General features: G+C 34.1%; 1 protein-coding gene across 2 annotated transcripts in view; it reads left to right on the forward strand.

Annotated features, from left to right (window-relative positions):
- LOC132427360 (centlein) overlaps positions 1-17,176 on the forward strand; it is a 147,496-nt gene that overhangs the window by 93,518 nt on the left and 36,802 nt on the right. For both annotated transcript variants that reach the window (XM_060014776.2, XM_069540773.1), the window contains exons 11-14: positions 4,021-4,118; positions 5,705-5,831; positions 7,443-7,580; positions 8,171-8,356. In XM_060014776.2, the coding sequence (XP_059870759.2) occupies positions 4,021-4,118; positions 5,705-5,831; positions 7,443-7,580; positions 8,171-8,356 (549 nt within the window). The remainder of the gene's footprint in view (positions 1-4,020; positions 4,119-5,704; positions 5,832-7,442; positions 7,581-8,170; positions 8,357-17,176) is intronic.

Consider the following 17,176-nt stretch of genomic DNA (forward strand, 5'->3'; position numbering starts at 1 on the left):
ATCTTTACTTTTGTCTTATTTCATGCTTTAATATGGAAATATTCTGGAAGACTAAGTACTTTGAAGTAAATAATACTCTTGATACTACAAATTTCTGTTTCGACATTGTATGAGGTTGCTAAGGCTGCCATAAGAAAATACCACCGAGGGCTTCCCTGGTGGCGCAGTGGTTGAGAGTCTGCCTGCCGATGCAGGGGACAGGGGTTCGTGCCCCGGTCCGGGAAGATCCCACATGCCGCTCCCGGCTGGGCCCATGAGCCATGGCCACTGAGCCTGCGGGTCTGGAGCCTGTGCTCTGCAACAGGAGAGGCCACAACAGTGAGAGGCCCCCATACCACAAAAAAAAAAAAAAAAAAAAAAAATACCACCGAGTGGCTGGCTTGAATAATAGAAATTTATTTTCCCATAGTTCTGGGGTTTAGAAGTCCAAGATCAAAGTATTGACACGTTTGATTTCTTCCAAGCCCTCTTTCCTTGGCCTGTGGATGGCCGCCTTCTTGCTGTGTCTTCACATGGTCACCCCTCAGTCTATGAGGTCTGTGTCCTAATTGTTCCTCTTATAAGGACACCAGTCATGTTAGATTAAGGCCCACCCATGTGACCTCATTTTACTTTAATTACCTCCTTAAAAGCCCTATCCAAATACATTTTGAAGTACTGGAAGGGGAGGTTAGGACTTAAACATATGAATTTTGCCAGGACACAATTCAGCCTATAACAGATATCAGATTGCTAACATAATAAATTTCTGAGAAATAGCTTATTTTCTACTTGATGTTTTCTATGCCTAGTAAAACAAAAATGGTTACATTTGAATCTCTTAAAGGTCTACATCCATCTTTTTTATTTTATCCAATTAATATTAGACTTTTCTATGTAAATTCTTAGGTGTATTTCTGAGATGTACATGGTTCATTCAGAAATTAGAGTGCTCATGTGCATTTCTGTGTCTTCATTTTTACCCATATTAGACATGTTTCCTCAAGGAACCCAACTTTATATAGATAGATAATAAAATATTTAGTGACATATAAATTCCAGTGAATGATATATACATCAGTTATTTATATTTAGTTTAATTTGTAGTCCTTTATACAATCTGGATTGAGTAGTACTCCAACTTATATTTGTGATTTTTTTTGACCTCCTGATTGTTGAAAGGATACCTTTTGGTATACACCATGTTCTCTTCCAGTTTTCCAGTAAGTTAATAATGAAGAATAATAGTTTTTAAACTACTGTTAATTTATATATAATCTATTGCCAATCTAGTTCTAAGTCCTTTAAAAATGTTAACTCATTAAATACTCGTTTCAACCCTATGATATAAATTCTGTTATTATATCTATTTTACAGTTAAGCAAACTGAGTATGTTAATTGTCCAAGGTCACACAGCTACTAAGAGATAGAGCTGAGATAAGAACTCAATCCATAGGGCTCCAGCATCCATGCTTTTACTCATTTTGCTCTGAAAAATTTTTAGTGTTTAATAAACTTAAACAGGAAAGCTCTAACCAAGATAGATTATTACCATTATGACATCTTTGAAATATGTGTTTTACTCCAGATTTTGTCATGCTGCAGATAAGTATTATGTTGTAGGAAATGGAAAAGGGTCAGAGGACCTGGGTTTTGATCATTTTTTGTCCAGTAACTTCTTGTGTGTGGGACCTGACTGAAGAAATTACTTAGCTTCTCCAGAGGTCTAGAGCAGGAATACCTTTCTACCCTCTTCAAAAGGATTTTTGAGGATTAAACAAAATAACTGTGAGACTTAGAGGGTCTGGCAAAAGTATTTATCAAGCTGGCATTGTTATATTTATTATAATTCTGTAATCCCTCAATTATCCAGAAGTCAAAATTACAGCATTTTTCAGCCACCTAAAATAACAGGCTTAAGTCTAAAAACATAAAAGAATCAAACAGCTATCTTAAAATCCACTTAATTTATTCTGTTGAAGATATTGTCAGAGTTCATTTACTGCCTTTTGTCTTTTTTTTAAAATACAGCTGTAATGAGTTTATTTGTTTAACTTTTCAGCAGAAAACACCTCAAAAGCAGCAAATTAGAAGTATGTATATTAAGGGCCAGGATGCTTGTTTTTAGGCAGGAATATTGAGAGAATCAAGAAACTATGATCAACAGATTGACAGAAAAAAAATGCTAAGGTAAAAATACAAAATTAGAAAACCAGCAGCCTGGGACCATTCAGAGTAGGGCTGAGTAGCCATTTATATCATAAAGGCATCATTATATAATGATACAGTGATAATAAATTAGATACAGTAATATAGCATAATTAATATAGTGATAATATTTATAATATATCATTATATTAAAGTATCACTATTGCTTAATGTAATTGTGGATTGTCATTTCTAAATGAATGAACAATCATCCCGGAAAGAATTTAAGTTTAATGATTAAAGCAAAAGCTTCAATTTTTTGGTAAATTTACTAGTGTGGAACATCTTACTCTGGCAGTGCTAGAAATAAGACACCATATGTCACTGTAAACATGTAAAATATGATGGAAATTTAGATTGTGTAACACAAAATTTAATCAAAACTTTTAGCATTCAATACAGTTGCCAAGTTGAGGTAGCCTTGGGTTTTTAAGAAAATTAATATAATATTTAATGGAAATTTAAAATTTACATATGCCATACCAATGAGATATTTAAAGTCTGTCCGATGAATTTGACTCACATTTACATTGTGTGGTTAATGGTTTCATCTTTTCAGATTTATATTTTTTAGAATAAGTTAGTCAAACCTGGAAATAGTTCTCATAGAAACAATTAACTATAGTTATTAGAAAAATTAGCGAAATAACTACTACAAATACTTTTAAAGTTATATTTTATTCTATTTAAATTATTTAATACTTTTTAAATTTAACAAATGAATTAATGTATGTCAATGCTGTCTTACAGGTAGAAAAACCAAAATATCAAATCACTAAATAATATCTCAGAGTACATGTTTTCTTGGAACTTGAGTCAAAATTGAAAGTTAGGTGTCCCTAACACTCTGGCTCCTGGGCCACGCAGACAACAAATACCACAAAGGTGTTCTGCTTTGAAAAACTAATAATTATGTATAAATACTTTAATAATTAATATTGTTTATAAGTTCAAGTAAGGAAATATTCAGTATTCATAAGTTTATCAGTTATCTTTTACTATCTAACATTATCCTAAAATGTAGCAGCTTAAAACAGCAGCAATTTATTATTTCTTATGATCCAGTGGGTTCACTAGGTAGGTCTTTTGCTGCTGTCTGCTGGGTCCCCTCATATGACTGCATTCTTCTAAACCAAGGATTTACCTGAGCTGGAAGTTCCAAGAGAGCCTCACTCAAAGGCTGGCAGTTGGTCTGCTGGCTGTCATCTGGGGTACCTCAGTACTCTCCCAAATGGCCTTTCCTCTATATTTGTTGGAAGGTGATCCCAGAGCAGCATTCCAAGAGGGCAAAGATGCAAGCTAGAAGGATTTAGGGCCTAGATCTGATATTTGCACAGTGTCATATGCCACATACTTTTGGTCAAAGCAAATCGCAGGCCAGGCCAGATTCAAAGGGTTGGGAGACGGATTACACCTCTTGCTGGGAGGTGCAGCAAAGCTTTGTGACTATATTTAGTCTGTTACAGGTTATTAGTAAATCCAGAATTAGTTTTAAGTGATCTTACTAAACCATAAAAATAATTAATCACATACACATTTACATTTTACAAAATCCATATTTCCCGTAAATGTATTTTGGGTATATACTCTTTGCAGTTATTATGTGAGTGTGTTCCTCTATGATTTTGGCATGTTATATAAAAATTTTAGTGTGCCATGTTATTTCTGTTAGAACATACAAAATGAAGCATATTAAAATGTTTAGATGTTCATTTTAATTATAACCATAATTTTTGCAATTTTATTATCTTCATGAAAATGGCATTTATACTTATGCTGCTTTAGAACAAGATTGAAAGACATATTTGAATTTATGTGTATTTTTAATCTAGAATGCAACTAATGAACTCACTAAACAATCATCAAACTTGAAGTCTCTGAAATCTGAACTCCTAGCAAAAGAAGAACACATAAAGGAAATGCATGAAAAGTATGTGCTTTATATTTTTATCCATTGTATTTGGTGCCACCTAGTGGCGGCTGACTCTATTAAACATTGCACACCAAGAAACAATACCAACTTGTTTGCCTTTCTTAGTTCGTTTTTAAGCCTACACAAGATGAAAGTTTAAAGAATATTACATATATCATGGTTTATGGCAAGATAGTTACTATTTTTTAATTAGAGTAAGAATGTTTAAAGTTAGATTTTCCATCTTAAACATATTTAATTCTGAATAAATATCAACTAATGGCTGAAAGACTATGAACAGAAAACTTTAGAATGTAGTAATTATTTGACTAAAAATATATGTATAGGCTGATCTTTATATTGGATTTAATGCCTAAGCTTATAAAGCGAAGGTTGAAAAAAAGTGAAAGTTTTGTTTGTGTTTAAAATAACTGGAGGGTTATGAAATATTATAATACTTTGTGTATTTATACTAAAAAGGAGTTTAAAATGTTCTATCTCACAGAATCAAAATTATTTCCTTTCTATATCTTTTATAGATATACTAGAGCTTAGAAGTTGTAACATGTTTAGAAAGAATTCTAATCATTCATAATTTGAGATACATGTACCTCATGTACATACATGTATACCACGTTATAAGTGAAGATCACTTAAAATCTTAACAGATAAAACTATTAGGCAAAAAGATTGGTTAATTTTTTTAAAAGACTATCTTGAAGCTTATTTATGGACTGAGTTAGTCTTGCTTACTGTTTACCAGTGAGAACTTTAGAGAAACATTCTTTGAATCCTGGCTTCTTTACCTGCTAGCTCTGGGACTCAATTTAATAGAATTAACTCATAAAGTTCTTAGAATTAAATGAGTTAGTACTTATAAGTGCTTTACTTATGTAAAGCACTTATAACGGTGACTGGCACATAGTAAACACTCAATAAATGTTAGCTGTTGTTCTTTTTATAGTAGTAATTGTAGTAGTTGTTACTGCATCTATCATTTTATACTTAGCGTTATCAATTTAAGCTAAACTGATATGTCAGTTCAATCTCATATGATATTAAATTAGAACTGATATGTCAGTTCAGTCTCATATGATATTAAATTTACATAGCTTTAAAGTGAAAAAGAAAAACTATTTTCTTCGGCTATTCTTTGAAATGTATAATAAATGTATAATATTATCAAATTTTATGTTTGTTTATTAGAGTATAGAATTCTTGCTTATCGGTGTTGTGATTTTTGATAATCTCTAAATATTGCTTTGTATTTTTCTTAGAATGCAAAAATGGAACATAAATATAATAATTTTAAGTTTTCATAAATTTTATTAATTTGTCTCAGTTCTTTTTTAATGTATATATATATATATAAAATACTGTAATTACCAAGTCACAACTGGATTATAGATTTTAATATTTTACTCAAATTATTAATAAAGCAATACTTTATGCCATGCAATTATTTTATTAACTTGCAGCTTCACTAATATCAGATAGCATTTAAAAATTAACAGTAGGTATAACATTGGATAATATGTAAGATATCATCACTGTTGAAGTATTTTCTATCACTCTTGATAAAGTGTCTTTTTTTCCCTTTCAAGGATGTCTCGAATGGAGAGAGATATAACCATGAAAAGACATTTGATAGAGGACTTGAAATTTCGACAGAAAGTAAATTTGGAAAGTAATGAGAGTATTAATGGAATGCTAGAAAATCTTGAAAAAAAGGTATCAATTTTTATGTTCACTGACACTGAAAAAATCACTTCCCCTTGTATTAACTTTAACTCAAATATTCAATCTTAATAAAAGGTATAGCAAATATTCATAAAATGTATGTGTATTGTTACCTAATTACATCATTTGCTCTGAAGGTACATTATTTGTTTTAAAATTCAAGACTCCAAACAGTCACACATAATATAGTCATTCATTCTTTTTATATTTGTAAACATACCATGAGAAGATAATCAAGTTTAATTTTTTTAATCTTTAATATTTCTGGGACACATAATTCCATTTTATTCAGATTTTATTTTATTTAAAGCTATTATTTATAATGATAGAATTAAGCATATATTTTAAATGAAAAATATTATAGTCAATGACTATCAGTTCTTTAAAAAGTGTACTCACCACGGTTTTTTTTAAAGTGTACTTTTTCCTTATATACATTTAATTCAGTGTACTTAGGAAAAGAGTCATATTTAAAATAGTTGTATAATATCTGATCCCAAACTAGAAATCAATGATTTGCTGACTAAGAGATATTTTTTTGCTTAAAAATTTTTAAAGCTGCTATTTACACAAATCATAAAACAAATCATAAAACAGCTTGCGCTTTGGCATTCACTAAATGTCATCCACTCCAGAGAGAGCGTTTCCCTTACTTTCCTTGTTGGAGATAAAAATGTAAGTAATGCTCAGATGGATTTAAGAGAGAAAATTTTACATGAGCAAGACACATGCATACAGATTTTCTTTTCTCTTTCTCCTCCACAGACCCACATGAATTATAATTACTTCGTAGAGGTTTCTTCAATGCTATTCTTAAAATTTTGCTCATTTTTTTTAACTTCAATAATCATTTAAGGTAGTCTTACAATGTTTGTGTAAGTAATCATTTATCTTTAATAGCTTTAAAGTGAAAAAGAAAAACTATTTTCTTTGGCTATTCTTTGAAATGTATAATAAATATGTTGTATTATTTAATTTTATCCTAAAAAGTACATGTTATACTTTTACTGGAGAATACAAATGAAAATTATCCATGACTTGGCTTATTTAAGAATCAAAACCAACCATCTGAGCTTCCCTGGTGGCGCAGTGGTTGGGAGTCCGCCTGCCGATGCAGGGGACGCGGGTTCGTGTCCCGGTCTGGGAAGATCCCACATGCCGCGGAGCGGCTGGGCCCGTGAGCCATGGCCACTGAGCCTGTGCGTCCGGAGCCTGTGCTCCGCAACGGGAGAGGCCACAACAGTGAGAGGCCCGCGTACCGGAAAAAAAAAAAACAAAAAAACAACCATCTCCTACTTAAGGAAGTTTAGGTTAGTAATTAAAAGAAATATAGTTAAAATTAATTGTATATTATTAGATAGAAGGCTACACATACCAATATTCATGCTTTTTTGTGCAATTTTGGGGTTTTGCTATTGATTTCAGGATTGTTAGTCTCATTCACAGTATGAGTTCTACAGATCTTATACTTGAATTTGATATCATTTATGAGAAAATAAACTAGACTTATTCATGTATTCATTTGGTTTCCATTTGAAACAAACACAGTATGGAACTAGAATGCCTTTACCAATAATAATTACCTTCATGCTTTTATTGTAGGTGAAGACATTAACTGAAGAGTGTTCCAACAAGAAGGTATCAATCGATTCACTAAAGCAAAGACTTAGTGTCGCTGTAAAAGAGAAGTCACAGTATGAACAGATGTATCAGAGAACTAAAGAGGAGTTAGAAAAAAAGGTATGGTTTTAGGACATTTTAGCCTGGAGGTGGACTGTAACAATGTCTTTTTCATTTTTAAAGTTGTCCTTTTTTTCTCCCCAAAACTACTATGAGCTATTTAAATGTTTCAGATAACTGCAAAGAACATTTATATCTCTACATAAAACACTAAGAATTTGTTTACTATTAAAGGTAATGCTGTATTAGAGAGACAGATTTACTTATCTTGATAATTTCTAATAAATGAAAACTATTGTTAACTGGCATTTATATAAGTGGATATAAATTTTTAGGTCCACCTAAACTTATAAGCTAATTAAATACTTCCATTTGACATATGAAATCTTTCGGTCTAAAATGGCTTCCATGTTTTTAGTGATTTATAATTTTTAAAAAGCATAAACTCATTTTGATGATAAATATATGATAATGTGTGTGCAGGATATTCATTGAAAATAAACAAAAACAACCATCAATTCTACTCAAATAAAAATGAATACAAGATACAGAGAGAGTAATGAAACCCTTTCCTTATATGACATCTCTAACTAACATCCAAATCTGTTTAAGAAATATTTTTTTATTCTATGATTACTGGTCATTTGCAGGATCTCAAGCTTACTTTCCTCATATCAAAAATAAATGAGACTGAATCTGCTATGGCAGAAATTGAAACAGCAGCATCTAAGCATCTTCAAGGATTAGCAATGCAAAGTGAGCAGGCCCTAGAAGGTGCACAGAAGAAATTGCTGCTAGCCAATGAGAAAGTGGAAGAGTTCACCATATTTGTGAAGGTTTGAATTCTTTCTGCTTTACTAACTTGTACTTTACTTCAGGCAGAGTGGGCAGTGGCCTACTTCAGATGATTTGGGAAGTACGTTTAAGTTCCTTTCTGCTTTCCTAAACCACAAAGCATCTTCCCCTACTTGCCACACTGTTCAAATTTTCTCTATAATAGATTTGTTTTTATAGCTTGATTTTAAAAATGTCCACTCTATTATTATATTCTTTCCTTAATGTCAGTTTAGTTATGAAATTGTGGTAATCACATAATCAAGACGGGTGGGTTTTTTTTTTGTTTTTTTGATTATTTTTATTTTTGGCTGTGTTGGGTCTTCGTTGCTGTACGTGGGCTTTCTCTAGTTGCAGTGAGCGGGGGCTACTCTTCATTGCGTGTGCAGGCTTCTCATTGTGGTGTCTTCTCTTGTTGCGGAGCATGGTCTCCAGACGCTAGGGCTTCAGTAATTACGGCATGCGGGCTCAGTAGTTGTGGCACTCAGGCTCAGTAGTTGTGGCTTGCGGGCTCTAGAGAGCAGGCTCAGTAGTTGTGGCGCACAGGCTTAGTTGCTCCGTGGCATGTGGGATCTTCCTGGACCAGGGCGCGAACCCATGTCCCTTGCATTGGCAGGCAGATTCTTAACCACTGCGCCACCAGGGAAGTCCCAAGACAGATTTTAAGACAAAAGAATTGAGTCATTTTCATTCCACTCTCCTTTTAAAAATCATCCAAGCAAGAACAACCAGAAACTTGCTCCATGATAATTGAACTTAAGAGACATTGCACCCCAGCCCATGACCTATCAGACATGGAATGGATAGAGGAATGGTAAATGATCTAGCAGGACAAAAGGAAGACAAGCTGAAGTGTCTACAAAGGGTGTACCATCTGGAAATTATCTGACCACTGAAGACTCCCAGAACGGTTCTGGCCTTGGCTGCACAAGGAACCACCAAAGCCAAGGGTGGTGGGGGAGAGGAGAATACCAGGCTAAAATGGGTGTTTTGTTTGAAAGTCTTTATAAGGAATTTTTAGACCTCTGGCCTGTACTTCTGCCCCACATGGTCAGCCAGTATTCCTCCCTTAACTATTCTGGAAAAACTCAGGAGGAGCAGTTCTAGTTTCAGAGATATGAGGCACTGAGGGGGGGAACCTGGTGATTGCTCCACTCATTTCAATCCCACTGTGAGTTGTTTGCACCCCTGTTTAGTGCCTTTTATTCTGCCTCGTATTATAGTCAGCAAACGGATCTGTTTCCATTATATAAATTATGATGAGTTCCTTAAAGTCAAGAACCACGTTTTATTAATCTCTACCTCCACAGCATGTACCATAGTGACTTGCAAAGAGATGGCATGCAATAATGATCACTAACTAATCAAACTGAATTTCTCTTAGGAATATGAAATTTTAATAAAAGCCCTTTTGGCCTTTAAAAATAAGAATTAAGATAATTGGACTACTGTGGGAGGGTAAATCTTTACTTTCCCCCTTTTATCTCCTGAAGTTGCAATGTTCTCTTTTTTTCTAAACCAATCTTCGATGAGATTGAGTTCTTCCCACTACTTGTTCCTTTGGCTGGCATATATTATTAAAAACTTGCCTATCATAACAGTAGAAACTTATTTAAATATATAAATATTTTTAATTGATGGATTATAAAATTAAAGTTTAAATGTCCTTCTATGGAATAAAATAACATCAACACTTACTGTCTTCTTTCTCAAATAACCCTACTATTATTTGAACTACTCAACTAGACTTGCTGCATATATAATTATTATATATATAAATACGTTAGTGTTCTAAAAGCATTTACCCCCTTAGGTATTGATCTTATTTATAAGAATTAACATTCCTGGACTTATAACTTGAATATAAGATGGCAAATAACTGGATCTTATGTGTAGTACCATTTTTTTTATTCCTCTAAAAATAACAGCTTACAACATTTTATGCCAGTGTTAATAGTACCCCATTTAGAACAAATCCCTTACTTCGTTTCTTTGGAAATCATAGATACCTTGGGAGTTTTCTCATTTAAAAAATATCTACAAAATGAATGGAATAAAACATTTTATCTCTTTCAATGAAGGTTTCAAATGGTATAAAGTCAGACCAATAATGCTTGCCTCAGAGGACTCTAAATGATTGCAGAGTATTAATTTAAATTTATTAATTTAATCATATTTCGTTTTCCAGATTTAAAATGTCATTCCTTCCAAATGCTTGTTGAATAGTCTCACTGTTTAACTTATGATAAGCACTCTCATTGAATATTGTTGTTATTTTGCTCATGATATAGAGCTATTTTTATTATGACTTTTAGCTTCATAAACCTTTGTTTTCCATGTTTTATATTCAGCTTAGAGTTGCATTTTTTGTACTGTTAGCCAATATATAAAATATGAAATGCACATTTATAAGATTTACTCAAATGCTAATTATGGTTTTTCCTAAAGTATTCCTTGAACATGTCCTGTTTAAAAAAGAATTGATAACCAGAAGTTTTTAAAATAGAAAAATGAATTTTATGATTAGATATCTGATTATTATAGACTTGTTGAAGTTTCATGACCTTTATGATAATGTAATGGGTGTACTTCTTCACATAGAGTAGTTTGGCAAAAATTATCTTTTAAAAAACAAACTTCTTACTATTCATGTCCAAGGATATGAATAGTATTTAATGATATAGTGAATGTCTCATCTCTAGTTGTTCGAGAGTAACATACTAATCCTTCATGTATTTCACCAACAATGATATAGAGTATAGATGTCCTAGTAGATAAATTCAGGATTGCCATGGTTTCATGACTTTTTAATTTGAGTAACATATTAAAGGTCCTATAGTAGAGAATGATAGCAGATATGGATAAAACATTTTTAGTACTCTTTCAGAAATTTTCCATGTTGTTTCAGTTTGGTATTTAGATTGCTTGCATTAGAATCAACAGATTCTATTACATTTAAATAAAATTCATAATTCCGGGCATTATTGAATCAAAATCTTGGTTGGGGTGAGACCCAATAATCTGCATATAACAACTAGGTGATATTATGCATTAGTACTGTTTTGAAAACAATGTTTTTTTTTTAAAGCCCAACATTGCTTTTATGGATTGAATCTATATAACAAAATATTTATCAGTTTGGTATTTAATAGCACCTTTTACCACTCATAACTTCTAATGGTAATTTGACATTTGTTTTACTTAACTTTGTTTTAGGGTCAATATGTATTTGATAATGGTACCACTTCTACTGCTTAATCCATTTCGCTAATAAAGGGCCACAAGCAAACTAATGCCCAAACCAGAAACATTGGCAAAGACTGGATATTTGGGTCTGAAGAAGGAGATTACTGTCATCCTTCTCTTCCTCACACGTATAGCCCACCCTAGGACTGGGCAGAAATGCTCAGGAGCTGCCATCTTCAGTGACATACCATCAGTGACGTCCTAAACACTACTGCATTACAGCTCAGCTTTCACCTTTTTAAAAATTTAAGACCTTCCATAATTTGACCCTATTCTGTTTAGAATCTAATTTTTTTTCCCACTACTCTCCAAATTTCACCCAGATTGTGTTCAGTCTTGCCTTTCCTCAAGTTTTCCTTCTTCCTTCACATATCCTTCTCTCTTTGCTCTTCGCTCTAAACCCTTCCGATTTAGCTCAGGGCCTTCCTCTTTCCTGAATCATTTCTTTAACTCTGTGGTTAAGGGGAAAGGGCCCTACTCTGCCAGTTTCTGGTTCTGTTATCTCAGGCAAGTGACTTAATCCTCTGTGTCTCAGTTTCCCCATCTATAGAATTAGTGTAAAGATGGGACATACCTAAAGTGAGGATTTAAATAAGTTAACAGAGATAAAGCTCAAACATTGCCCAATATGCTCAGTGTTATCTGAGTGTCAGCTAGTAGTATGCCTATCATTTATCTCCTGAATAATTATTGTATATACCATATAAATTAACACATAACTGCAAACTGTCATATTTTTCTTTTTGTTTCAAGTAGATTATTATAGTCAACTTGAAGTTAGGGTATTGTCATTCATTTACCCAAAGTACTGGCACATAATAGGGCTCACTAAATTCTTGAAGAATTGATTTTACATCTGCTTTAAGAATGGTACAGGACACATAATCACTGCTCAGATTGAAACCTCTGTGAAGGCAAGAGCTATGCACATTGCTTAACAAGCATAGTTAAAGAATGTGCATAGTTCCTACATGGAACATTATGATCACCAGGACTCATTCTGTGCAGAGCTTATTAGGGTATCAAGTACACAAAAGTATTTAATAAATATTATTAGTAGTATTAATAGTAATAATGTTTGTTTTGACCATGTTATGGAATCGGTGTTCCCTTTACTCTTTTCATTTATGCATAGGGCACAACCAGATTATAGAAGAGGAGTGGCCATCTGTTCTAGATCTAGTCTTGAATATGGAGTTTTGCCCTGGAGTAAAATCAAGTGCTTTGAGCATCTGGGCTGGGTATATGTGGCAGAGCTCAGGCTTTAAACTCTCCTAATAACTGAATAAAACACACAAGGGAAATTTCTAGAAGTATTTGCTCAGTTTGATTGAACCCTGATATAGGCTTGTTAATGTGCTTGTATGTGAGAGTCATATGCTCAATTCCATCTTCTCGATAGCTTTTGTTAGCTGATAAATAAATACAAGCCAAAGAACAACATTCAGCCGGAAGCTTAAATCATTTAATTATCAATATGTACTTGCTTAGTAAGATTTAGTATGATGATTTTGGCATGTAAATTTCTTGCTTCTTTAGTGAGAACATTTGTAGAGCATTATAATTTTATTTTTAATAGGTACAATTGTTAATGCTTTGGTACTGATCTACTCTATTATGATTTTTTTCTATTTTTTCTAACTTTATTGAGATATGACATATAACAATGTATAAGATGAAGCTATACAATATGGTGACTTGATACATGTATATATTATGAAATGTTTACTACAATAAGGGTAGTTAACACATCTTTAACCTCACATAATTACCATTTTATTGTTATTGTTATGGTGAGGACATTTAAAATCTACTCTCATAGGAAATTCCAAGTATACAACACAGTATTGTTAACTATAGTTACTATGCTGTACTTTAGATCCCTGGAACTTGTTCTTATAACTGGAAGTTTGTACCATTTGACCAACATCCCATTTCCCCCACCCCTCAGCCCCTATCTTTTTCTGTCTGACTTATTTCTCTTAGTATAATACTCTCAGGGTCCATCCATGTTGTCACAGATGGCAGGATTTCCTTCTTTTTCATGGCTGAGTAATATTCCTGTGTGTGTGTGTGTGTGTGTGTGTGTGTGTGTGTGTGTGTGTGTGTATCCACAGATACACACACACGCCACGTTTTCCTTATCCATTAATCCATTGATGGACACTTAAGTTGCTTCCATGTCTTGACTAGTGCAACTAATGCTGCACTGACCATGGGAATGCATGTCTCTTTGAGATCCTGTTTCATTTCCTTTGGATATGTACTCAGAAGTGGGATTGCTGGTAGTTCTATTTTTAATTTTTTTGAGGGACCTCTATACTGTTTTCCATAGTGGTTGTACCAATTTACATTCCCACCAATGGTACATAATGGTTCCCTTTTCTCCACATCCTCGTTAGCATTTGTTGTCTCTTGTCTATTTGATAATAGCCATTCCAACAGGTGTGAGGTGATATCTTGTGGTTTTGATTTGCGTTTCTCTGATGATTAGTGAGGTTGAGCACCTTTTCGTTAACTTGTTGGCCATTTGTATGTGTTCTTTGGAAAAATGTCTGTTGAGGTCCTTTGTCCATTTTTAAATTGGATTATTTGGGTTTTTGTTATTAAGTTATATGAGTTGTATATAGTTTGAAGTCAGGAAATGCGATACCTCCAGCTTTGTTCTTTCTCAAGATTGCTTTGGCTATTCAGTCTTTTGTAGTTTCATACAAATTTGGGTTTTTTTTCTTATTTCTGTGAAAAATGCCATTGGAACTTTGATAGAGGTTGCAGTGAATCTCTAGGTGGCTTTGGGTAGAATGGACATTTGAACAATATTCACTCTTTTAATCAGGATATCATTCCATTTATTTGTGTCTTCTTTAGTTTCTTTCATCAGTGTCTTGTAGTTTTTGGTGTATAGATCTTTCACTTCCTTGGTTAAATTTATTCCTAAAATTTTATTGTGTTGGGTGCCACTATAAGTGGGATTGTTTTATTTCTTTTTTACATGTTTAATTCTTAGTGTATAGAAACACAACTAATTAATTTTTGTCTGTTGATTTTGTATCCTGCAACTTTACTGAATTTGTTGATTAATTCTAACAGCTTTTTGATGGAGTCCTTAGGACTTTCTTTATAAAAGATCATGTCATGAGCGAACAGAGACAATTTTATTTCTTTCTTTCTGATTTGGATGCCTTCTATTTCTTTTTACTGCCTAATTGCTCTGGCTAGGACTTCCAGTACTGTGTTGAATAGGAGTGGTGAGAGTGGGCACTTTTCTCTTGTTCCTGATCTTAGAGGGAAAGGTTTCAGCCTTTCACTGTTGAGTGTGAGGATAGCTTGGGCTTGTATTATATGGCCTTTGTTATGTTCCAGTATGTTCCTTCTATACCCAGTTTGTAGAGAGTTTTATCATGAAAGGATGTTAAATTTTGTCCAATGGCCTTTCTGCATTTATTGAGATGATCATATGATTTTTATCCTTCATTCTTTTAATGTAGTGTATCACATTTATTGATTTGTGTATGTTGACTCATTCTTGCATTCCAGGAATAAATCCCACTTCACCATGGTGTATGATCCTTTTAATGTGTTGTTGAATTCAGTTTGCTAGTATTTTGTTCAGAGGTTTTGCATCTATATTCATCAGGGGCATTGGCCTATAGTTTTCTTTTCTTGTAGTGTCCTTATCCGGCTTTGGTATCAGGTTAATGCTCACCTCATAAAATGAGTTTGAAAGTGTTCTCTCCTTTTACATTTTTTGGAAGAGTTTGAGAAGGATTGACTTTAATTTTTCATTATTTGGTAGAATTCACCAGTGAAGCCATCAAGTCATAGGCTTTTCTTTTTTGGAAGGTGTTTGATTGCTGATTCAGTCTTCTTACTCATTATTAATCTGTTGAGATTTTCTGTTACTTCATGATTCAGTCTTGGTAGGTTGTATGTTTTAGGAATTTATCCATTTCTTCTAGGTTGTCCAATTTGTTGACATATAATAGTTCATACTATCCTCTTATGATCCTTTGTATTTCTGTAGTATCAGATGTAATATCTTCTCTTTCATTTCTAATTTTATTGAGTCCTCTCTTCTTTTTCTTGGTAAATCTAGATAAAAGTTTATCCATTTTGTTTATCTCTTTAAAAAACTAGCTCTTAGTTTCACTAATCTTTTGTATTGTCTTTTATGTCTCAATTTATTTCCACTCTTCTCTTTGTTATTTCCTCCCTTCTACTACCTTTGAGTTTAGTTTGTTCTTTTTGTAGTTCCTTGAGGTGTAAAGTTAGATTATTTTTTCGAGTTTTTTTTTTTTTTTTTTTTTTTTTTTTGCTTAATGTAGGGTTCCACATGGCAGAAGAGGCCAGTGACAGGAGTTGGGTGTTGGCGTGCAGGTGCTCAGGTGGAGGGGCTAGCTGCAGGTGAGCCCAGCGGTGCAGGCCAGTGAGAGGAGACAGAACCAGATCTGGGCCCACAAACAGCTGTGGGGGCCTTAGCTGTCAACATGTAGTTCTATGGCTACAGGGCCTCACCACAGGCACTTGCATGTCATTGGAGGCCAGTGACAGGAGTCAGACCAGTGGCGAACTGGTCCACAGCTGAAGGGGTTAGCCCCAAATGCATGCACGGCAGTGGATCAGCTGCAGGGGTCTAGGCTGGCATCTTGCACTTCTGCAGCTGCAAAGGCCAAGCTGACTTCCAGTGCAGATTGGAGGGTCCAGTTGGGGACAGGGAGGGAGTCAGTCAGGTGGCATCCGTGAAGGTGAACCGGTGGGGGGAAATCACAGTGGTGAAATCTGCAGGGGGTTCATGGCAGCTGTCCTGGGCTTTGGTTTCTTCAGTGGCGAAAGCTGTTGGGATCCTGCACAGAGCTGTAAACCACAGCTGCTCTTGCTGCATAGCTGATATTGGGAGCCCCAGGCATTCTTCCTTGCTCCAACCTGTCTTTATTTGTCTTAGCTTTGTCAGTCTCTGGGTGGTATGAAACTGAAATGGGTCCTTCATGCAGTGATATGAAAAACTGGGGAAGTTGGTTCCTCACCTCATTCTCCCTTTCTCAGCGAGGGAACTCTTTTGAACTGGGCAGTTCCCCCTTGTCACTGAGCAGTGCCACCCTGGGGTATGCGATGATGCAGGCAAAACGAAACTGTCCTTCTTTTTCTTTGTGTGGAGTTATTCTCAGGTTTTTTGCTCCACTGTTTGTTGCTGAAATTTCTTAAGTGGACTCCTGAGCTCTTCCAGAGCTATTTTTGTTTGTGGATATCTGTCTAATTGTTGATATTTGTGGGGGGATAGAGGCTGGATCTCCCATCCTATATTTTGGTGACATCACTTCTTAATTATGATTTTTAAACAGTGTTATAATAAAATCCTATTTGAGTTAACTCTTTCTGTCCTATCATTATATAAGAAAGGTAAATGACAGCTGTTTTTAAAGACACGTTTTTAATAAAAATACATTACTTTAAGTGGGTGAACTTTAAAATATGTAAATTGTATCTTGATAAAGCTGTTTAGGAAGCTGTGAAAAAAAAAGACTTTACTTCTCCAAGAAACTATGATGGTAGGAGTGACTCCACAGTATTGGAGCAGC

This window comes from Delphinus delphis, chromosome 6 (assembly GCF_949987515.2).
Source record: "Delphinus delphis chromosome 6, mDelDel1.2, whole genome shotgun sequence".
NCBI classification, from domain to species: Eukaryota; Metazoa; Chordata; class Mammalia; order Artiodactyla; family Delphinidae; genus Delphinus; species Delphinus delphis.